At 39.4% G+C, this 23,895-nt stretch overlaps 1 protein-coding gene across 1 annotated transcript in view; it reads left to right on the forward strand.

Annotated features, from left to right (window-relative positions):
• Positions 1–636: 636 nt before the first annotated feature.
• Positions 637–23,895, forward strand: part of ptprn2 (protein tyrosine phosphatase receptor type N2) — a 133,963-nt gene continuing 110,704 nt past the window's right edge. Inside the window, exons 1-2 of the mRNA XM_067578215.1 lie at positions 637–966; positions 21,139–21,189. Of these exons, the coding sequence (XP_067434316.1) occupies positions 882–966; positions 21,139–21,189 (136 nt within the window). The 5' untranslated portion in view covers positions 637–881. The remainder of the gene's footprint in view (positions 967–21,138; positions 21,190–23,895) is intronic.

Genomic DNA, 23,895 nt, shown 5'->3' on the forward strand with positions numbered 1-23,895 from the left:
TTTGTTTTTTTAAATTTAAAATCTTGATCTGGAAAGCAATAAATATAAATAGATTTAGTGGGAAGCATAAAATGGAAATACAAATACCTCAAAATTGTACTTTAATGTATTTATTAGACAGAGACAACGCTCATTAGTCAACAGAAAAAAAAGAACTGTAAGTCTTTTTTCATCTTGTCCCTAGCCACATATTAAAAGAGCCAAACTAAAATTAGACTAAAATAACATCTTGTATAATTCATGGTACACAACATAATGAATATACACAGACTAAAAACAATGTCACAACACATATAACTAACAACAATACATTCAAGGTAACTTAAGAAAAAAAAAAAAACAGTTTTCTGCTAGACCAGAAGTATTTTTAATAATATAACTACATTTATTATAATGTAATTTTGCTGTGATGTTTTGTCATGTGTCCCTCAATAATTAAATTTGGAAAGGTGTATTTATCTTTCTGTATTATTTCTCAGTTTTCATGTTGTCTTCATGACTCCCGGGCAGCCATCATTCATCATCCTTCCCTCCATCCATCCCTCCATCTATCCATCCAAGGCGCTGTTGCATGCTGCGCGCGTCCCTCCTCACCATGTGTGTTTGACGTCAGAAACTTAGGAGGGGCTCCTCGGTGAAGCTGGTTGCTGTTTGTGGTGCTGAAACAACGCCTGTGTTGTGTGCCGTTTAGCGCTATCTTTTTATATATATATATATATATATTTGCTGAGCTGCGTTTCTCCTCCTCTCCTCCTCGTCTCTCTTCGACTCAAACATGTCTCTTTAGTCCAGGTCTCGTGCGAGCAAGCTCACACCTGAGTTGACGTTAAACATGCTGTTTTAGCGGTAGGTGTGCGATGGATTAGTAGTTCTGTTTAGGTATGGATCCACTGTGGTGTCCCATCCTCTTCGCTGCTCTGGCTGTCAGCCTCTGCTCCTCACCTGCCGTCGCTGACAGAAAATTTGGTAAGCTTTTGTTGCTATATTATTATTCTCAAAATATCTTCTGTTTTATTCGGATTAATGCTTTACGGACGGTCCGTGCACGGCGCTATAAAGCCACCGGACTGTCTCGGTTTGTCTGGGTCGAATTAGTAAGATTTGCTCTGTTTTCAAAAGTTGAGAAAATGTCACTATTGACTCTGATATTGTAGCATTAGCAAATACATGCTGCCTTCTTTGCAATTTACAGAACTTATGTTTAATAGTTTGTTGTGACAGATTGATATCAAAACCTCCTAAATGAGATGTTACGTAATCTATCAGGCCCAATGGATACAATGTTTACTGTAAGACTTGTTTGGCATGATATAGTTTTTTTTTTTGCTTCTGCAGCCAACAATACAGCCAAATTGACACAACTGTAATAATGCACTAAATTTCATTTTGGGTTTAATGGTTTCTGTGCTCATAAGAATTCCCCTTAAGGAGCATGCAATTTTAAATCCAGTTAAATATTTAATAATATCCTATGCCTCCTCAGGAAAAGGGCATCTTTCATATAGCCCTGTTTCATTTTGGTATTTTCATTATCCTTGATTTGTTCCTCCAGCCATGTCTCAGACACTACACTGTAATTATCATGGCACGTGTCCAAAGTATGAAATATTATAGAAGCCATGAGGATGCTTGTGTCCCCTTTTTTTTTGTTGAAATAGAGAGGCAGATTGGAGGATGTTTAGACTCGTCTTACTGTTTCCTCACTTGCCGCCTTCTATTTACACCTCTAATCACACCTACTGATCCAGTATCAGCAGTCTTGAGCACATGACAGAATCAACTTTATCATATATAGCAAAGAGGCAAATATAGGTCTCAGGCTGGCACTCCTGCTAAGTGATGATTCATACAGGCATCGGAACTGCATCATATTCTGTATATTTAGAACAAGAGAGTGTCCATCCTTTTTTAAAATCCTGTGTAATCTGCACGTAAACACCGTCCAGCACACTCTTATTCTTTTATTAGACATTTAATCTTTGCAGTTGCAGGCTATTAGATTGGCAAAAAATAATACAGGAACCTCAGAACTTGCCGTTTTGCTTTATGGGGTTTTTTTTCCCCCTCCCTGCAAGTTGGCTAATTTATGCAAAGAATACTTGTGAATGAGTCAGTGCTTATCGGCCGAGTGCGTTTCTCTCGTTGAATTCTGAGTATGTTTTTCTCTGTGTGTGTGTGGAAGAGGTTTCCATTGTCAGAGTGTGGCTGGGAGTTAGAGATGGTTATTGTTTTTAATGAGTCCCACTGCGCATTACGCTGTGTCATTGGCAAGCTTTGGATCAGGGTGACGTAGCTGCCTATATCTACATATATATATATACACATACAGTATGATAAACTGTGCATATATATATGTGTGTGTGTGTGTGTGTGTGTGGTTGGGTGGGTGTGTTTGTGTGGGAGAGACAGAAAGAGTACGTGCTGCGTGTGGGTGGGTGTGTGCGTCCTCCTCGTCTGAGAGCACATGAAAGCCTAGACGGGAGGAAAAATAAGTCTGCGGCTACACACGCTGATTATGAAATTAAGTGCTGTAAAATTTAACGAGTGGTGCGCATTTGGTCCCGGTGCATGAGACTAAAAACATGAACTTTTCAAATTCATATGAAGTAGTGTCAACTCTTTAGAAATTTTTGAAGCACTTAATACCCAAACCCATTATGACTTCACAGAATTTGACTTTTTAATGCATGAGCTTTTGGAAGTGTGAAAGCAGAAATAAAGATAACTTAAAGATTACTTATATGAGAGAAGCTCTGCTGTAGTTTAATTTACATCTGCCTCACATAGGTTTAGATTCACCCAAGCCCTTAAAGGATGAGCTAAACAGCAATAAAATACTAAGACATGCTATTCAGTCACCTTGATCCCATCGTGACGTCCGAGCGGTCTCCTCCAGGATGAGGCTCTGGTCTTCCAGAGAACAGCCAGAGGTCACGGACTGGTTAACATAATGTACTTTTCCTGTGCTTCCCCCCATTGAGGTGACTCGCTAATCAGCCTTGAGTCCGCTGCCTTCAAGCAGTTCAAAAGCATCCCTGAGAATTAACCCAAGATTGTTATCGCTACCAGTGAGAGGCTTTTGACAAACTTTACAACACTGTTATGCATTAATTATATCATAAACGACACCTTGGAAGGCTGTACGACTTATAAAAGAGAAACAAGATGGAGTTTTATCGAGGATTGGCATCTTTTTATCCAACTTAGATTCAATTAATTTTTACTATAAGAGTGCAGAAAGGTCTATTCCTTGTTTACAATAAGTTAAGAACAGCTTATTTTGAATAATGAGTTCACTGACTACTATGAAAAGTCCTGCCGGCGGAAAATTTACAGAAATTGATTGTGTTGCCTCACAATCAGCTAAGGTGTTGCTACTGTACAAGGCCTCTTGTTGAAATTCTGCTCAGCATCTTTTCTTCTGTTCGCAGTGGTTTGCCAGTGTCCTGCATCCCAATAACAACCACTGAAAATCCCATATTAACTAGACAGCCGTTCTGCAGCTGCAAGGTCATGTTTTGTTAGCTTAATAAATGTACTCTCAGCAAGTTTTTTTTTTGAACAGATACTGAATCGAGTAAATAGAGAAATATTAAATCCAATGAAAAATAAACTATGAACATTTGGAATTGAATGAAAGGCAAATATACACCGAGGTGTCAGCCCTACTTTAATGATGCTTTCAGATATCTAGCAGGAACGCTGAGATCATACTGAGTGGGGAGTTTAACATTTCACAAAAGTGAGAAAGCATGAAAAAAAAAAATCACACCTTTATCACACCTTATCAGTTGTGTCTAACACTAATGCCTCATGTTGTATTTGCAGCAAACTTTCAGGGATAAACCCATTTTACAGAGCCAACTATCCTTAATATCCAAGTAAAAGAGTGTTACAGTATGTTTTGATGGACTGTAGATATGAGTCAGTCTTATCTCCAGCTTGTACATGTAGACTTTCTCCTTTGAGGCTGCGCTGCTGGGTCTTTTCATTACGGCTGGCTATCAGCAGCCATCGCCTAATATACCCAGACAAGTTAGATTTGATTCATAAGCTGCTGAGCTCTATCTACTTCGCCACGGGCCTCTGTCAACCCGTAGATATCAGGACTGAGTGGTGATATCAAATATCTTATAGTGGTTGTAAATCATGTGGGAGGATTGAAATGTGCTGCGATATTTACTACATAGTGGATGAGTATGGTATATATCCATGTGAGGCCGCGTATCTTGCTTCATAGGAGGTGGTTTGTTTTCATCCTATATGTTTGTGTTGTCTTATTATTTCCTGAGTTGCTAGGACACTCCCTGGATTTCTCGAGGGACCAGTTAATTTCAATGTGGTTTATCCTGGGAGCAAGCAGAAAATGTTACACTGAGCATTTTAAACCATTTCAAATAAACTAAAGAACATTTTTGTGAAATGAAGGAAATAAAATAGGTAACTACAACTCTACTTCAAATCCAAGTCAAATAAATAATGAATAAGTCTCACATTTAGGCTTTTGGTGCCATAACAGTATAAATATGGAGAATACGACAGCTAACAGTTCTGTGAGGCTGTACCATTGACTGTATATAAAGATGGACGTCATGACAGTTGCCCAAAAATGAAGCTGAAACATCTCGATTGCCCCCTGGTGGCTGGCTGCAGTATAGGTCCATGTTAGCGGATGAGACACAAGCCAAACAAAAAAATCAGAGTATATGTCAAATACATTTTTCTCAAAGATTTTTTCTGTCATTTTAGGTAGTTTAGTTCTAATTTTTCTGATAAGTTTGTCTTTAATTAATTATTTGATGGTATAAAAAGGCAGTGTGATGTCATGATTGACAGCTGTGACAGCTGCTCTCAAACCTCTGTCAGGTGGTGGGACGGCTGAGGGGGGCACGTCCCACTGGCCTTCATCCCGCCACCCGACTCTACTGCACAGACCTTGACTCCAAATGATGTCACACTAGCAAGATGGCAGTTTCCGGAAACAGGATATTTCGGCTTCACCTTTGCATAGCGGCAGGAAATGGAGACATGTCATCCGTATTTATATATGTGTACTTACAGGCACTTTTGTACTAAAGTGCTTTGAGGTAAATGCTAATGTAGGCATGCTGAACGCTCACAGTGACAATGTTAACATTCTGTTGTTTAATATTTATATTGTTTACCTTGTTAATTATACTGGTTTGTGTGTTAGCATGCTAACATTTGCTAATCAGCACTAATCACAAAGTACAGCTCAGGCAAATGGGAATGTCATTACTGTACTTTTCCTATTCGGGTATAAAGGAATGAATTGGAACAGGTTTAAATTTTAACCAGAAACCTGCTTTAACTGATTTTTAGGCCATTTGGGGGGAGCGGAAACAAGTTGTGAACACAACACTGATATACAGCATTATCACCTTTTAAGTTGATATGTTTAACTTGTTGGCAAACAGTTGCTTATTTCCACATCCAGCAGTTACGGAGCAACATTATCATTCATTTAGAGTCATGTTTCTGTCCATCTGGTGAACGTAAGTCCAATATTCACTCTCTTTTAGCTCTGGTTTTGATCTATCAACTCCTGAGAGAAATTTCTGGCTCTTTAGCTACTAAATGCTCCATTATGTTCACCAGCTAGTTATCAGCTGTTTCTGTTTGCCGTTTGGTGCTGAGCAGGTAGTGTTCAATGGGTTTTTAGAGCTTTTTCTCTGAAAACAGCTGCCTGCTTCAGTCGGAAACAACGCTATGAGAGCAGTGAGAGTGAACCAAAACAGTAAATTTGCAGGTGGACAGCTAAACAAAGAGCTGAAACTCGCTATAAAGCTCCATAAAGCCGAGAGGAGCTGCAGAGACAGGTGATAATTCTCTGTAGGTTCTTCACTATGAGTGACATCATCTGATACAGGGATCACCAAACTTATTACAGTTCATCCTGAGGGGGAGATCAATGTCTGTACAAAGTTTCATGGCAATTCATCCAAAAGTTTTTGAGACTTGTAACTGAAAAACAAAACTGTCAACCTCATGGTGGTGCTAGAGGAAAAGTCAGGGGATCACCAAAGTCAGTAGGATTCATCTTATGGGGACCATGAATATCTGTACATAATCTCATGGCAAACCATCCAATAGTTGTTGAGATATTTAAGTCTGAATCAAAGCCGTGTGTGCTGAATGACCAACACACCAACATTGCTGCAAGCGTGGCTAAAAACCTTTAATCAACTGTCTGAACACATAATACGTCCATGTAGACATCATATCAATATGCTTTCACCATCAAAACTGGCACCACACTCCTCACAAAGGCTCATATTAGATTTTAAAAGCAAAGGTTTTTTTTTTTGAATAATGAAAACTCCATTTCCAAAACGCTGCCTGAATGCCCTCTTGAAACCAAATCATAATTAAAATAAAAATTGAACCAAGGATAAAAACTAATGGGATTGCCAAAACTAATATAGTGCATCGGTGTGTCTCACACTCTCAGTAAAGGTTTCTGATCTCTTAGGATGTCTGAGTCATCTGGTCTGAACTGGTAAAGGGTCAGCTCCAGTTCAGACTTTATTGACACTTTGGATATGGAGCCTTTTTAGAATTCACTAAAGGCTTTGACTCATCCAATAAATGTCGAACTATTTATTGGATGAGATTTTTATTGTAGCCTACAATACATCCCTTCTTTTGTGCACATGGCTGTGCAGGATGGTTAAATGAACATTTGGTGTGTTATTTGGAGAGCCTGTTTTTTCTAAATTAATAATCTCAACAGCTGCAGCTTTCAATATGAGTGTAATTGATGTAATGTTAAGATTTTCTGCTATCATCTGTTATTGAATGTAATGTATGCCTGTTGATTCAATATGAGGGTAATTGATCTAACATTAGGATTGTCTGCTATCATCTGTTGTTGAATGTAATATTCGTCTATTGATTCTAACTAATAAACGGCACGCGTTTATTACAGACGACCTCTTCTCAGCTGCACCGATCCAACATACAGCTGCTTAAGTCTTGTTTTTAGGGGTTCAGGAAGTCAAACTGTTAAGCCATTCATTTCAGATTTCTCTGGAAACATGGGTATTCTTTTATTTTTTAGTTAATTTCTAAGTTGCTGCCTTCAAAGTGTAAGCACCGAATTTCAGAAAAACAACACAAAGCAGGCTGTATATTCCTGGCTTGGGATGTAGCCGCGGCTGGTGTGATAACAGACGAAGTGCGATGTTTCTTTGACTCAACAGATGCTCGGAGGAGTGTGTTGGCTTTGAGTGGTTATTGAGACGAGGGAGTGGGAGCAAAGCGGCTGGCTGCGCGTCTGTGTCTTTTCCCCGAGAAATGTCAGCGGCTCTTGAGAGGAAGGAAGTCAGAATTGTGTCAAACAGACGTGTCGAGGCAATCCATCTTGTTATTCTCTTTCCTGTTTCTGTTCAGGGCGAAGCCAGAAGATATTCTAGGTCAAGGAGGAAGTGTGCCACCAGAGAGGCAAGGAAGGTTATGTTACATTTTTTCTGGGGAGGACTGCTCTTCTTTTACACTCTAAAATTAAATTACATTTCAATAAAAGCTTTTCACTCTTTTGAGACTTGTCGGGTGTTAAAATACATCATATTCACACTACTATGTTGGCAAAACAGTTTCCCCACTTGCATATCTTTGTTTATGCCTCCGAGGAGAAAGTGCAAAGAGCGTCCTTCTTATTGTACTTTCTCACCTTGCAATATACCTGATCTCCTGAGTCTTGTGACACGGAGAGTGTGAAAACATCCTCAGGTATTAAAAGGAGTATTGGATGGCTCTGTTATACCTTTTCCCAAGTATTTCATTCGGTTCAAATTAAATGGTGTCGGCAAAGGGGTCAGTCTGAAGGTCACCTCTGTTTTGCAGAGCAAGATTTATAATGAGGACAATAACACGGTAATGAGGATTCTGAAGGCAGCAAGTTGAGCAGAGGAATAAATCTATAGTATCTCAGCTGTGATTAAAGCAGTAATGTGTCTGCTTCGTCTTAGGGTGATACTGATTAATACTCCAGACCATTTCCATGCAGCAGGGAAACCAAGGCAAGGCAAGGGAGAGACATTTCTAGTTGCAGTTGCAAACCTAAAGGGGGTATATTGTGACAAATTGGCATGACCGTTGCTTTTTGTGGAGTACATTAGTGACATTTTTCCACCAAATTTGGCTGTAATCCATCAATATTTATTTGGTGTGCTGCTTCACTCCCACCTCTAATGAAACAGGATGTCTGCAGCATTATTGTATGACAATACTGCCGGACTCTGCCCCGTCCTTTATTTTTTTCCTGGTGTAACATTATACTGGGGAAGAGCTCAGAACGACTTGTTCAAATGGTGCAATTTCATCAAATTTAGTGAATCATTCTCCATCCACCTTAGAAGTCGGTGAATTTGTGCCAGAAATGCCTTCTCCAAACCACTGAGGAGTGCCAGCTTTATGCTTTAATGAACTTTTAAAGCTGCACTAATCAATATTTTGGATCAAATGACCATGTGTACTATGTGAAAGGTTTTGCTCATAGTGACAAACCATAAGATAATTATCACCCAACTCTGTAGTTCAGGTCCCCTCAGCTCTTTGGAGCTTTTTAGCGTCTCTCAGCTCATTATTTTGGTTTTCCTGCCCAGAACTCTACTGTTTTGATTTAGTCTCACTACTCTTATCAACCTCATTTGAGCAGAAAATCTCTCATAAACCCACTGTATGCTACCTGCCCTGCAGCAAACTGCAGACACACAGTTAGTGACGGTAGCTGGTGAACACAAAGGAGCATTTAGCAGTTTCACAGACAGATATGTCCCTCGGGAGTTGGTGGAGAACAACATTAAGCTAAAAAGAGAGCAAATTTTATATTAAGCCGATGGCCAGAAACATGAATCCAGGTTAATGCTAATTTTGCTCTGTGTCTGTGTAAACAGGCAACATATTCACCATGTTAAATCTATAAGATATATATGTTAATGCTGTATTTTCAACTTGTTTTACTGCCCTCATGTGACCATAAAGCTCAACTAATGCAGGTTTCTGTAACTGTAAAATCCATCCCAAGACTATACATATTTAATTTTCTATAATGCCTCCTTTTTAAGATATGTTTGGTACTGTAACTACTTTTCAGTTTTCCCAAATATACAGTAGGTTGCACTTTTTTTTGCACATTTGAATACCCTAATGCTTACAGTCAGTGCTGATAATCAGCTTACCACTGGGTAACCATATGTCAGAAAAATAGTTCACTCAGGGAAGACACAAGTTAGCATGAATGCAGAAGCTTTATTTGATAGACATGTTGACCCCATTGATTAGATGGGTGTGGAGTCCTATAAATAGCAGCAAATCAGAGATCCCCCCTCAAGGGAGCCGCAGATGAGGCCTTGATATGGGGTGGAGGTGAGGTGATGGAGGGCAATGACAGCAGACCACATGTAAGGTGGTTTAGATATTCTTGAGCTAAGATGGTCATTGGATGATAGGAAAGCCTTCGCACAGAAACACATGAAATAACTGGATAATATTTGAAAGTTGGAGCTCAAGTTGATGATGAAATACGCTGACAGTTGTCTTCCTGTTTGTTATATAGATTTTAAAAAAGAATGAAGGCAGGATTGGGTTTAGGTTCAATAATTGTGCCAGTTAGTGTTTGGACAGATTTAATCAGCTGAAAGGAAGGTCTTTATACATGCAATTGTGGATGACTTTATTGGTAAGAATCCCCCATTAATCTCATTCAGTGTGGACTCAGTCATATAAAAAATATACCTCATGAAAACAAGTGTGATTTGATCCTAAAGATTTGTGTTTTCTCCTTCACTGACTGAAGCCACAAAAATTGCCCTTCCCTTAGTGATGAGAAGTTTTCTGAGTGGGTGGAAATGTGGATGCAATTCTATGCTTAAGTGGATACCAAAATTGCCCTCTGATCTGCGTTAAAGGGGACGTATCATGAACATTTCCAGGTCTATATTTATATTCTGGGGCTTTACTGGAATATCTTTGCATGATTTACTGTTGAACAAACTCCTTGTTTATCTTATACTGGCTGTTTATGCAGCTCCTCAGTTCAGCCTCTGTCTGAAACAGGCCGTTTTAGCTCCCGTCTCTTTAAGGCTCCCCCTCCTGATGAGCCCACTCTGTTTTGATTGGTCAGAGTCCGGTGGTAGTAGTATAGTCCAAATCCTATATGAAATAATGGGAGTGGACAACATGGATAACCCATGGAACAACCTTAGCAACAACCTTAGAAACAAAGGCTACTGAAATGGACGGCCACTTGTGTTTATGCGCAAACAATCCGACATCATCACGAGGAGAAAGTAGAGGTAACATCGCAAATGCCTTCAGAGGAGGCTGAAGCCCTGGCTGTTGACTTGCTGGGAGCATTTTTACATACACTCACCTCAAACTTTGTCCATGTTTAACATAGACATCAGACATCATAACAGTATAAAAATAACAGAAAGTCACAAAAAGCATGATATGTCCCCTTTAATACAACTAAAGCACTCACAGGTGGTGCAGCCGAGAAGTTTCATTTGGAGCTATGAAATTACCAAACAAGCACAAAGATGACATAAGCCTAATAAAAATGGCATTGCACCTTCATTTTCATGCCAATTGGCTTTGTTTCTGCAGGAAATTAGCAGAAGACTGTAGTGCTGTGATGACCTGCGCTTCAAATGGGCAAGGTCCAACTGGCACCTATAAGAATTAAACCTTTACTTCATCTGGATGACTAGAGATTTCCCTTGAGGCCAGGTTGTGTTAGTTCACTTTGAGCTCCTCAGTACATGAGATGGACGCTTAGTTGTTTGACTTGCTCCGGTTCTGCACTTCAACACCCAATCACACCTCAGAAGAAGGGAGAAAATCAAATGTCTGAATCATTCAGTGCAGGTCAGGGAAAAAGGTCAAGCTGGCCTATTTCTGGGTCCTCCATTGCCGCAGTGATGCTGCCATCTTTAATTCATGGCCGTTGTCTGGGCTGTCGCCTGGAGCTGGCAGCTGAGTGACTGAGAGTGACCTGCCTGTCTGGGAATTTGAGAGAAATTCTCTGGAAAGTCAGTGAGAAATGTGTTTTGTTACACTCCTCTGGATGTCAGGTGGTCTCACTTCAGGTTCCCTCTTCAATCAAAGTGACCTCCAAGCCCCCTAACTCCCTGCTCCTACCTCCTACTAATTATTCATGTCCTTGAATAGATTTATTCTCTGATGTGAAAGGGACATAAAGAAGCATCATGGTATTTTTGTAAACGGACTACACTTATATAGCGTCTTTCTACCTTAACAGTCAAAGCATTTTACAATTTTTGCCTCTCATTCACACACATACTCACACACCGATTGCCGATCTGACCATCAGGAGAAACCTGGGGTTCAGTGTCTTGCTCAAGGACACTTTGACACATGGACAGAAAGAGCGGGGGGGGGGGTCGAACCTCCAACCCTGCGGTTAGTGGACGCCCGCTCTACCTCCTGAGCTACAGCCTCCCCTTGTGCCCCCTTGTGGTGTGAAAATAAATTGTTCACAGTGTGAGTCACCACAGTAAAATAGATGCCCAGAATGTCATAGTATGATTCAAACAACTGTTATAACACAGTCTTCAGTCATTTAAAGTATGAAAATGTTGCAGATAATGATAACTTACCACAGCTGAATTGCTGACATGTGACATGCAGCCTCTGACAAGAACAGACCTTCCAGAGAAAAGCTTGGAGCCATTTTTAATTTTAGCAGGAGAGCGCCTTAATGACACAAGCTGTTTAAATCTGCGGACATGGTGTCAAGCTGATGCTAATTTGCTTGCAGGTGATGTTCTACTGTGCTGTCCCTGCTCCAGCAAACACTCTCTTTTCAATTCACTTGCACTTTTATTGCAGCTGTCGCCCGCTGCACTGTTCTAAAATGGCTTTTTTGGCTGACAGTATAGGTGTTCGTGTGTGCGTGCATGAGTAAAAATGAGTCAGGTGTCCTTGGTCAAAGCCTGTAATTATAATAAAAGATATGTTGGTGGCCCCAGAGAGTGAATGAAATATGTCCTAAACTGCAGCAGGCTCGGAGAGTGGCTGTCCTCGCTGCCAGGCTCCCAGCGTCCTCCTTGGCCCCTCAGACATCACAGATGGTATCCCGGCACTGGCCAACCACCTGTGAGGGAAAGTGAACGATCAAGTCGGTGACTTCTTGTTCAGCCTTGGGCTTTGCCTCATTGGGACACATTTAATGTTCCCGGCAAGGTCAGCTCAGCCACGGCCAAACGTTTGAGACGCAGTTTATCCACACCTGCTCTGATATCTGTAATGAATGTTTTATTTGAATGCACTTAATGACACAGATGAAGATTAGTTTGGAGATTAATTTGATTATATTATTTTCTAATGAGAAACTCTCAGTCATTCTTATGTAATTGCTTTCCCTTAAATGACCTTAAACGAGCATTTCCCTTTAAACACGCTTCTCTGATTTCATGCCCCCAAGGGGAGACACCCATGCTGTTATGTCCCCGATACGCTGCGTAGCTGAGATATTAGCTGAAGGTGAACTGTTGTTGTGTTTGTGTGTTGCTCCCTGCTTACCTATAAAGAAGAGGCACTCGATGCCTTCGGTAGCAGTTAGTTTAATAAGGCAGGCAGGGGGCATCATGGGAAAGTGTCTCTCTGCTACACAGAAGCCGAGGCCACAGATAATTCCCTTTTCTGTATGCTAACATCAGATCCTGGAAGAGCTTTTATACAAAACCTATTACATATTGCATGTAATATCAGTAGGATTGCAGGTCTTCCTTACCTTCAATTTCACAACCTCCTCAGAATACAGGCCTACCAGCTATCAGTATATCATGTTAAAGAACTGTGAACTGACATTTACTGTAGTAAATGGTAAATTGACTGCATTTATATAGTGCCTTTCTAGTCTTCCGACCACTTAAAGTGCTTTACAATACATGTCAACATTCACACACACATTCATACGCTGATGGCAAATGCTGCCATGCAAAGTGCCGACCTGCTCATCGCATTCAAATCTAATGCACATTCAGACACACACACACCGGGAGCAATTTGGGGTTCAGCATCTTGCCCAAGGACACTTTGACATGCAGACTGGGGGGGATCAAACCGCCGATCTTCCGACTAGTGGACGACCCGCTGTACCTCCTGAGCCACAGCTGCCTCATAGTAGTTGTAAATTAGGTCACACAGTGTCTATTTTGGGAGGGGAAGCTTCTGCACATTTAGAGCGCCTGTAGTTCTCTCCTATCTGGTGCTTCTGCTAATAATTATTTTCATTATTGATTCACGCCGCAGTTATTTTTAGGATTGATTAATTGTTTACATATTGAAAGATCACAATATCCCTGAGCTCAATGTGACATGTAGAAATCTGAAAGATCCAAAAATATTCAATTTACAATGATATGAATCCAAAAAAAAGCAGCATATCCTCACATTTGAGAACCTGGAAACTCTTATGAAGATTGTTGTCAATAAACCAGTTAATCAACTTTTAATATTAACACTAACAGGCAACTATTTTGATAATCAAATAATCATTCTAGTCATTTTTTAAGCAAAAAATTTGATGGTGGCAGCTTCTTGAATGTGAGGATTTGAGGCTTTTCTGTGTCATACATGATAATAAACTGAATATCTTTGGTTTTTGGACTGTTGATCAGATAAAACAAGACATTTTAAGACGTCAACATGAGCGCTAAGACATTATAAGGGGTATTTTTAACTATTTTATAGACAACACGATTTATCGATAAAATTATCTGCAGATTAATCAATAATGAAAATAATAGTTGCAGCCCTATAGTACAAGTACTAGTGCATTAAATCTATGATTGGGGTAACACTTAGCTTAAAATGTAGCATGTATATGTACAGCACTATATAGCCTAAACATTAAAAATAGTTTATAACACAGTATAATGTAGTTGTGTGCTGAAGTAGGGACATTTTTATTAATGTACAGTATTTGTCAACAGGTATAATTTCTCCTATGACGACATATTTTATATGATTACAACAGTTTTTCTTTAAACTTTATTGTCATGTGTTGTCATTATATTGTGTTAAAACCACTAATTAAAGAAAGAAAGATCACATTAAACAGTTTGAGGTTTGAGAATAAGTTACATCATCAGAAAATAAAACACTTGCATTGATTGGTTTAAGTCATAAAAGCACACTGACATCATCTCTGTCAATCCTCTGACTCCCACTGTGGCTGCATTTACTCGACTTGACTTACAGTCAGTTTCCAATTGATGAGCTACTGTGACTGATCTGTGATGAGGTTGATATGGCAACAGAGCATCATCACTCAATAGCGAGCCTAGCGCTTTTTTGGAAAGGTCATTTTGTTTGGGAAATTATCTTGTACGGAGTTACAAGAGACAATGTGGCCAGTTTTTGTCAGGATATTTCATTAAGATATAGCCAAGACACCTTTTTTTTCCACCTGCTTTCTTCCTCATCCACGAGTCGCATCCTGTTTTTTTTTTTTTTTCCGCCTGAGGTTATCAGCAGCATCCACTGTGATTGCATTTTAATTAAAAGGCACCATTTTAATCATCTCTGGCATGGTGTCGGAGAAAGGGGGTGCGGCGTTATCAGTCGAATGTCCCTGCCTATCACACACACGCACACGCAGACACAAACGCAACGTCTGACAAACCATGCTCGGCTGGATGCTTCATTAAATGGAAGGTTGTAATTAATATTGAGAGCTGACAAGGCCTCCCAGAGAACCCAATGAATTAAGCAGGGAAGTGATGAGGAGGTAAAGTTGAATGGACTGACACTAATTGCACAGCGGTGAGATGCATGGTCAAGAGGGATTGCGTGGCTCCTCCATCTCCAAGTGACTGCTCTGTATAAGTTTGGTCTCGGATACTTTTGCATCCCTCTTAAGGCTAAATCTAAATTCTTGGTAAAATGTAAGCACAAAGGGAAAATCGAACACACTTAACAGTTATGGGACTCAGAGACAGTAAAGGGACTGTTAGTAACTAGAGCTGAGACACTTTGTAGATTAATCAATTGAGTGAACATGAACTAGCGCCAAGTTTGATAATGAATTTATCATTTCTTTCCTTGTTCAAAATTCTCTGGTTCCAGATTTATTTTCTGCCTTATATGAAATTTGGTACCTTTGTGATATGAAATGGACAAAATAAGTAATTTGTTTATGAAAATCTCACCTCTGGGAAATTGTTTTGGGCGTTTGTCACTATTTTCAGACATTTCATAGACCAAAATCAATTAATCGAGAAAATAAGTTGAAATTCAATTAAAATTATTATTAGTTGCAGCCCTGTTATTACCATTTCTCTTTGGAAAGACAAACGTGTCTATCAAAAGTAAGATTGGCCCCATCATGTATTTTTTTCCCCCATACTAATTACCTGCAAATAACAAAGTCTCTATTTATTTTTTTTATTGTATCTTTGTTTATTGTTTCTATTTAATACAGCTGCATAGCCCATACGTAGACTACAGTAAGCATACAAAGACTTTTTGGGCCACTCTGGAGCAGCACAACAAGCTGTAAACACAACACTGAAATATTATCACCTTATAAAGCTGATATGGCAAACATGATAGAAAACAGTTACCTATTCACACACCCAGTAGGAGCAACATTGAAGTTGTGGTTTCTTGCCACTTAGAGAATGTAAACCCACCATTCAGTCTTCTTTCAGCTTTGTTTTTGGTCTCCACCAGCTCTGAGGGAAATATTTGGCTCTTTAACTGCTAAATGCTTCACTAAGTTCACCAGCTAGTTGCTAACTTTGTCTTGTCTTCCATTTGGTGCTTGGCAGGTACTGCACAGTGGGTTTATCTGAGCTTTTTCACTTAAAACAGCTGCCTCTGGACATGACGTCATCGAGAGTGGCGAGAGGGAACCAAAACAGTAAAGTTGCAGGTCACAAAACCAAAACAATAAGCCACTAAAGACGCTAAAACGCCACCTGAGGAGACTTGCAGAGTCAGGTGACAGTTATCTGTGGGTTCACACAACGAATGACCCCTTTCACATTAAACTTTGAAATTTCAAAATAAAAAAATCATAATAAAGAAAAATATCATTTAGAGCAGCTTTAAGACTTTGTAAAGGTGTTAGATGAGATTAAAAGCAAAATACTGAAGTTCAGATGCAGTTTTCAACTAATAACAGCATTTTAGAGGCATGATCACAGTTTAACCCACAAAGTATAGCTAAAAAATATAGGAAAACAAAGTGGGGTCTATTTTTTGCCTATTTTCTCATAATCCTTCCATTAAAATTAGTCATATATTAGGAGAAGTATTCTGCAGAATAACAGCCAGGTATGAGTTGCTGGAACACCCATTTCTGGTCTGTGCAAGTTGTTTCTCTTCAGTTCAGGACATTCTGCCTTTTAGTTTTGTTGTAGACAAGTAAACGACCTTACAGTTCTGTGATAACGCTTCACTCGCAACATCATTAAATAACCATTTTGCTGACATATGGAAGCCATTACCTTCAAAAGGTGTAATTTCATAAAATGTGCCCTCAACTCTCAAACAAAATAGCAGCATATTGTGTGTATAATCAAGTTTTCACACAGATTGGTCCTCGATATTCTTAACTGAATAATGATCCTAATGGTGGATCTGAAATAAAGAAACTTGGAACAAGTGATGCCTGAAAACTTCTTCTCTCATCCGCACCTGTCCTGATTATCTGTCCTTTCAGTATGAATTGATTAACAGACTTCCCGCACCTATCTCTTCTCATTATTAAAGAAGACCTCTCCTCCTACTCAGCCTGTTCTTTATTCATGGTCACGAGCTGCTGATTGCTGTCCATCGAGGCCACCGGGGCCAAAAGGGCGCATCCAATTTCTCTCACTCCTACTGATGAGCAGGAGGAGGGAAATAACAAAGATAAAAGACTTGAAGGAAAAGGGCTGAGGCTTGGCCTAGTTGTTTAAAGATCGTCTCTGTGTTGCCCACAGTGCAAATGCCATAAACTCTATTATATAAGCATGTCAGAAGCTTATTGAACAAATGCTACGTATGTTCTCAGTGGGTTAATTCTTGGATGAAAGTCCGTCGGGGCTCGTTTTGACACCAAATGAGCCACTAAAGTCAGCTTCCAAGACAGAAAATAACATTTCAAGAGGAGTTTTTACCCTACAAACTCTTTTGTTTTTCCATCTTCTCTGTCCTCTCCGGGAAACGTGGAGGATCACCTGTGCAGATCGCTCTGCAGAACAATCAGTCCTCTGCTCGCTGCAACTCCCACATGTGAAATATGAACATAGGGAACAGCTACCCATAATGCCTCTGCCATCTGTTCATTTATTAGTCTGGAACACCTAGCCCTAGTCAAAGCGTTAAAGTTCATTAATATTCATACAACATTCATATGTGGAAACGTTGCCCATGGAGTTGGGGTATTAGTGTCAGAGACAGGATAGGACACGTCGCACTAATTGATGATTGATGGCTCTGCCATTAGTGGCGAGGCCCGGGGCCAGCGTTAATGCAGTACTAAGCTGTACTTTTATAGAGCAGTAACATATATAGAACTTGTAACATTGGGCTAATTTTATTCTGCAATTTCATACATTTTCTGTTTATTTGTTCCTCTTTCACATATTCATGTTTTCTGCCTCAATTTATAGGCAATATCAAGGCATTTGTTGTATTTTTTTGTAACCTGAGTCTTCAAGTGTACTTGCTACAGCTGTTTACAATTTCCTCCTTCTTCCATCATAAGTTGATTTATATTATTAAATTAAGGCTGCAGCTAATTTCCATTTTCAATCAACAGTTTAACATTTTGGAAAATATCTGATTCACTCTCTTGCAGAGAGTTTCAGGAAAAGATTGATACCACTCCCATGCCTGTACGTTAAATATATAAGTTGTAGCCAACAGCTTGTTAGCTTAGCTTAGCATAACAACTGAAAGCAGGGGGGAGCACCTAGCCTGGTTCTACCTGAAGGTAGCAAAAACTAATTTTTATGCTTTTGTACAGATTAAGAAAACAAGATATATTGTGTTAATTAGTTAGCTTTAGAGGTGCTGATTAGTGGATTTTGTTACCTTTGGGCAGAGCCAGGCTATGTTTAAGAGAGAGTGGTGTTGGTCTTCTCATTTAATTGCCTGCGTACTCTGTCACTCTGTTAACAGTTTGTTAGTTTAGATTAGCATAATGACTGGAAACAGAGGAAAACAGCTATCCTTTCTCACTCCAGGGGTAACAAAATACACCGACCAGCACCTCTAAAGCTCATTAATTAACATGTTATGGTTAATCCATACAACAATGGAAGTGTAAAAACTACAGGTCACCATGTTATGGGGGTTATGTACTGGACTATTTCTTGGCTGGGAGCAGTGACTTCCTGTATTCTCCTCTGGTTGCCTGGCAACCACTTAAAGCCAAGAAATACAAGTGTGAAGTGGTATTGATCTTCTCGTTAGCAAGAAAGTGAATAAGCGTACTTCCCATTTTTTTTTCAAATAATATATTCATCTTTCAGACAATAAAATATCAAAAAATAGTAAAAAAAATTAAAGCTGCAAGCAGTGTTGAACGGGCCTTCGCGCCCTTGCGCACATCAGGCCGCGGCGCAGTCGAAGGGCTTCTGTCACGGGCATGTAGATGTCTTCAGACCGGGGCTGTTTTCAGACAGTGCAAGAAGGAGATAAACATCACTTCCTTTGTCCACTATTTTGCCCGCTGCTGGGGCTGCTTTGCTGCAATTTCGTAGGGGGCGCTATTCAGCCAGTTAGCATCACTGACTGAATATTGTCATGTACATGTGTTCAGGCCGGGACTCTTATCAAACATGCAAAGTTTGCCACTGCCACACAACGATAACTAAATTATAGCATATTAGGCACATTACTGCCACCCTCCACTTCGGACTGTAGACCAAATATTAAATCCTACACATCAATCTTGTCTGTCTAATAAACTAAAAAAAAAAACTGCTGCTCCACCCACTTGGCAGGTTCATTAAAGTTTTAATGCTGAGCTCTTGAGTTCTTCCCTCATATATTGTCTTTTTTGATCATACTTAGTACAATCTATGTTTGCATGTGCAATAGTTTCCTCAGCCAAGTGGGAAAAAATACATGCATATATCGGCAATCGCCAAAAATGACAATGTCAAAAAGTAATCGTGTTAAATAACCGTGATGTCAATATTGAGCAAAAATAATTGTGATTATGCTTTTTGCCATCATCAAGCACCCCTAAAGAGAACATAAATTTTGATTTACATACACACACACACACACACACACAAAGCATTTAAATATGTATGTGATAAATTGTTGTCTTAAATAAACAGTTACTTGAACATTTTTCAGTGTGCTCATAAATTTCTGCGTGCTCCTAATTTTTTTCATTTAGGAACACATGTACTCCTCGACAAAAAAGTAAGCATTGATCACTGCTGTCAGATGTGTAGAGACAATAAGTAACTGCAGCTGGACACACAAATACTCAAATATATTTGAATGGAGAGTGTGAGCAAACCGCTAGGTGCTCAGGCCCTAATAAAGGAAAAACTGCAGTACAGAGCTACAAATTTTATAGAGTCATAATTATTGTAGAATAAATGATAATAACACCAAACTTCATACAAAGTTTGTATATAATGTACTGTATATATATAGACGTTTCTGCTGTATCCTTCAAAAATGAGCTGCATTTAACCGTGGCACCCATCCCCCCACTTTCTTCCCTCCTTTTCCCTCTCAGCTGGAGAGAAGGATTTCAGAGTACTCTTCTTGTGAAATATCCTCATAAATCCCATGACTATGGCCAAATCTTACATTAAAAATCATATTTTAGTAGGAATTTTCATCACAAATCCATTGATACAGGTTTGAAAGTGGTCTGACTTGTAGTTTAGATGTCAGACGCCCCAGTTTGGCACAAAGTCCATGCCCAGAGATTGCCTCCCCATTGGTTTACATTGTAAGGTGCAATGTGGCACTCCAACTTTCAGGGCTTACAAGATCTAAACCGTTCGAGTTATTACAAAGTTTGTAATGACTTTCGTTCAGCACAGTGTGATAAGTCATGTATCAAAGTTTGAAGCCAATACCATTAACGCCCTAGGAGGAGATAGCGTTTATTCAAGGTCCAAAATTGGCACAAAGTCATACTTTCATGGGTGAATTGTGGACTTCCTGTTGGATTTAGGTCAGGGGTGTCAGTGTATGATTTGTAGGTCTTGATGAGAGGAATAATTGAGTTTTGGTTCGACCTCTCTACGACATTCCTACGGGCTGTGGCGGCCATTTTAGATACATAGATGGTGCTATAGAGCACATTTTGGCACTTTGGGGGATAATTTTTACATTTTATCAAATTTTTCACCAGACCTGATGTGCGTTTGGTGAGATGTTTAGGGGGTCAAAATTAGGTCTGAAGTGGCAAGATAAGAAAGAAAGAAAGAAAGAAAGAAACAGAACAGATACAAGAGGGTCTTTGCCAATTTGGGGCTCAGGCCCTAAAAATCCAAAGTCCAAAATCCAGAAGTATTCAACCTATAATGATATAAAACAGAGAGAAGCAGCAAATTCTCAGATTTTTGGTAATTTTTTTCTCGATATAATGAATGAATGAATGATTATTGTCATTATCAATTAATCTGACAATTAATTTTCTTGATTAATTGATAACTTGTTTGTCCATAAAATGTTAGAGAATAGTGAAAAATGTCAATCATTGTTTCCCAAAGCCCAAGATGATGTCTTCAAATGTCTAGTTTTGTCCCGACCAACAGTTCACAACCAAAAGATATTCAGTTTATTATCTTAGAGGACTAAAGAAACCAGAAAATATTCACATTTGATGAACCAGAATCAGATTTTGGAAAATTTCTGCTTAAAGAAATGACTCAAAACAAATTATTAATTATCAAAATAATCTTCTGTTAAATCTACTAATAGTTTCAGCACTAGATTAAGTAATAAAACAATTGATTTACCAGCTGAAACATGGATAAGTTTTGTGTTTTTGGAGTGTTGTTTTTTAAAACCATGCTGAAACTTCGGTGTGAGGATTTCTTAGCTGTTGAGTCACATATTTACTTGTCTCTTCTTGTTCTCTCCTCTTCCTCTTTCACCTTCTCTCAACTCCAGGTTGTCTGTTCGAAGACGAGCTCTGTACGCCGTATGAGTTCTGCGTCAACGGTAAGTCAGGCTTAGACGGTCCTGTCCGCTCACCACACCTCATTACATTATATTATACATCATCCCTGTGGTTTCAAAGCCGCCCGGGCTATTTTTAATCATTCAGGGATTTATGGATAGATAGATGGCGACTGGAGAGCATATGTTCCAGCTAAGTTTAGACATATGAGTCATGTATAAAAAAAAAAAGCATTAAAACATCTGGCAGCGAAGATGAGACACAGTATCACACAATCAGCTGTTGTCTCATCTAAATAACTACACAGGAATCGATACCGATAGCATGTTTTCACCTTTATATGCTGAGTTTTCCCCAAACCGCAAACTGTCACAACCTCACACAGAACCATCTTGTCATGGAGGATGCATGTGTCTGTGTCTGCGGTTGCCGTGACAACGTGTCACCTGATGAATGGAGGGGAAATGACAAGGGGGCTTTTCGCTGTGCGGCATTCAGCGCGGCAATCACACAGCGGGGTTTAATTTTGAAGAGCATTGATAGCGCATCAATATCGAGGATCATCGTCTCGTAAAAGGTTAATGTATTCTCTCGCATTGGAAGGTTTCGACAAAGCAGCAGCGGGTCAGGATACAGTATCGCTCTTACATGTGTACCAGGGATCTACATCTGATCCTAGTGCATGTTTGGTTTTGTCCTCTCGAGTGTAATGATTAAATGCCTGTGCTTTGAGGTTGTTGTTTTGTTTCACTGAGTTTTGCTCACCTCATTTACTTTCTGTAGATTCATCATAAAATCAATTTCACAAACAACATGGAGCCAGCAAAGGGAACGCTCGCTCGCTGAAAAACAAAAGAAGTACATGCAAAACACACAGGACACAGTACCATAGTTTGATATGCTGATAAGAGAAGGAGGATGAGAATGAGCTGATGTAACATTAGATTTTACATCTGTGTTATTTAGCCACTAATTGTGTGGATGATTTTGTACAAATGTTTGTTTTTATGCTGTTTTGTTTATTACTTTAATTCCCTGTCCTACAACTTCAGTAAAGATATCAATTCTAATGTTTTAATTCTCATACAGTATTCAAGTCAACTTATCAGAGCTGTAACTAATGACATCCACACACTAGTGAAATCCAGGAATTTCCGTCCAAAACCCCAAACATATTTAATTTACTATACTATATATAAATTTATACATAAAAATGTATATAAGGCAGATGCCAGATTAATTTCCTTTATTTACTAATTGTTTAATCGACATTGCAGTAATATAATGTGCTTTGCAAATAGAGATGACACTTACAATCAGATAAAAACATTAACACAATTATGAAAATCAATTAAAAAGTGAATAAATAAAGGCATGAAAATCAGTAATTATGGATAAACGTATAAAAACACTGTCTCGATAATGACTATATGCCTTCTTGCCAAGTGTTAGATGAGAAAATTGATTCATGTCTGTATGCTAAATCAGCACATTTGGTGCTATAGGTGAGCTTCACCCTGGGAGCGTGTTAACTGCAGCTTGTTCCAGCGCATAGTGAAATTGGCTTGTTATATCGGCGCCCTGGGGGGTTGCCTAGGTTACCTATAGCTAGGAGTGGGCCTGCGCTAAGTGTGAAGCTACATCTAGCAGCCAGTTAACTTATGTTAGCGGGAAACAGTTAGCCATATTCTGGCCAAAGGCTAAAAAAAAGAAAACCACTTTACAGGCTTTAACTGTAATATTTCTTAATATAATACTGTTTTCTGAAATCAAGCTGTTAGCTGTTAGCTGTTAGCTGTTAGCTACACTAAGCTAACTGGCTGCTAGCTGTAGCCGTATGTGTATCGTACAGACATGAGAGAGATATCAATCTTCTTATCTAACTCTCAGAAAGAAATCAAATAAGCCCAAAATGTTGAACTATTGCTCTTGGATGGGTTTTTAAAGATATCTGTGGAAGGGGAAGATCTAATAGTGAGTGGTGCTCAGTAATCTTTGGGTTTGCTGCATGTTAGAGAAGCAAATTTGGAGATCCTTATTTCCATATTAACCTAGTTTAGGAGGAAACAGAAGGAGATGGTAATACAGTGAAGAAAAGGGAATATAAAAAACTGACTTTAATTACACAGACTGCATTGGTACAGAGGGGAGCTACGTGTAGCCTAATAGGAGGAAATTGCTGACACCTCGAGAGAAGAATACCCAGAGGCAGAGAGGAGGGTCGTGGAGGCTTTATATTACATTATAGGCTATCATGCAGGGATATTTTGTGGATGGTCATTCTTTTTGAACTTTGATGTGTCTTTTCTTCTACATGTTTCATCTTCCTCTGCGTCTCTTTTATCTTTTACTGCCCTTTAGCCCTACAAAGCCTCACTCACATTGAGAAAACTCATTCCCATCACATTTAAATGTAATTACAGGCTCACCAAAGGCAAATATATACAGGCACAAAAGACTAATGTTGAATTAATGTTGCACCTAATATGCAAATAATGAGATGTTATTTAGTTGCCTCATAACCCTCTACGCATACTCAATCTACGCTCTGTCACTCTCCATTGGACTCCTGATAAGCAGCAGCCACAGCACAGACAGAGGATGAGTGGGAGTAACTAGGTCTGCCACTTCAACTCTTCCCCAGGTCCCTGAAGGAGTAACCTGGTTTATTCTGGGCTGGGTCAGCCGTGCTCTTCCTCACCCGAGCTGTTGCCATGCAAGGTGGATGAGGGGAGGGAAGGGTTGCG

The sequence above is a fragment of the Thunnus thynnus genome, chromosome 21 (genome assembly GCF_963924715.1).
Source record: "Thunnus thynnus chromosome 21, fThuThy2.1, whole genome shotgun sequence".
Lineage (NCBI taxonomy): Eukaryota > Metazoa > Chordata > Actinopteri > Scombriformes > Scombridae > Thunnus > Thunnus thynnus.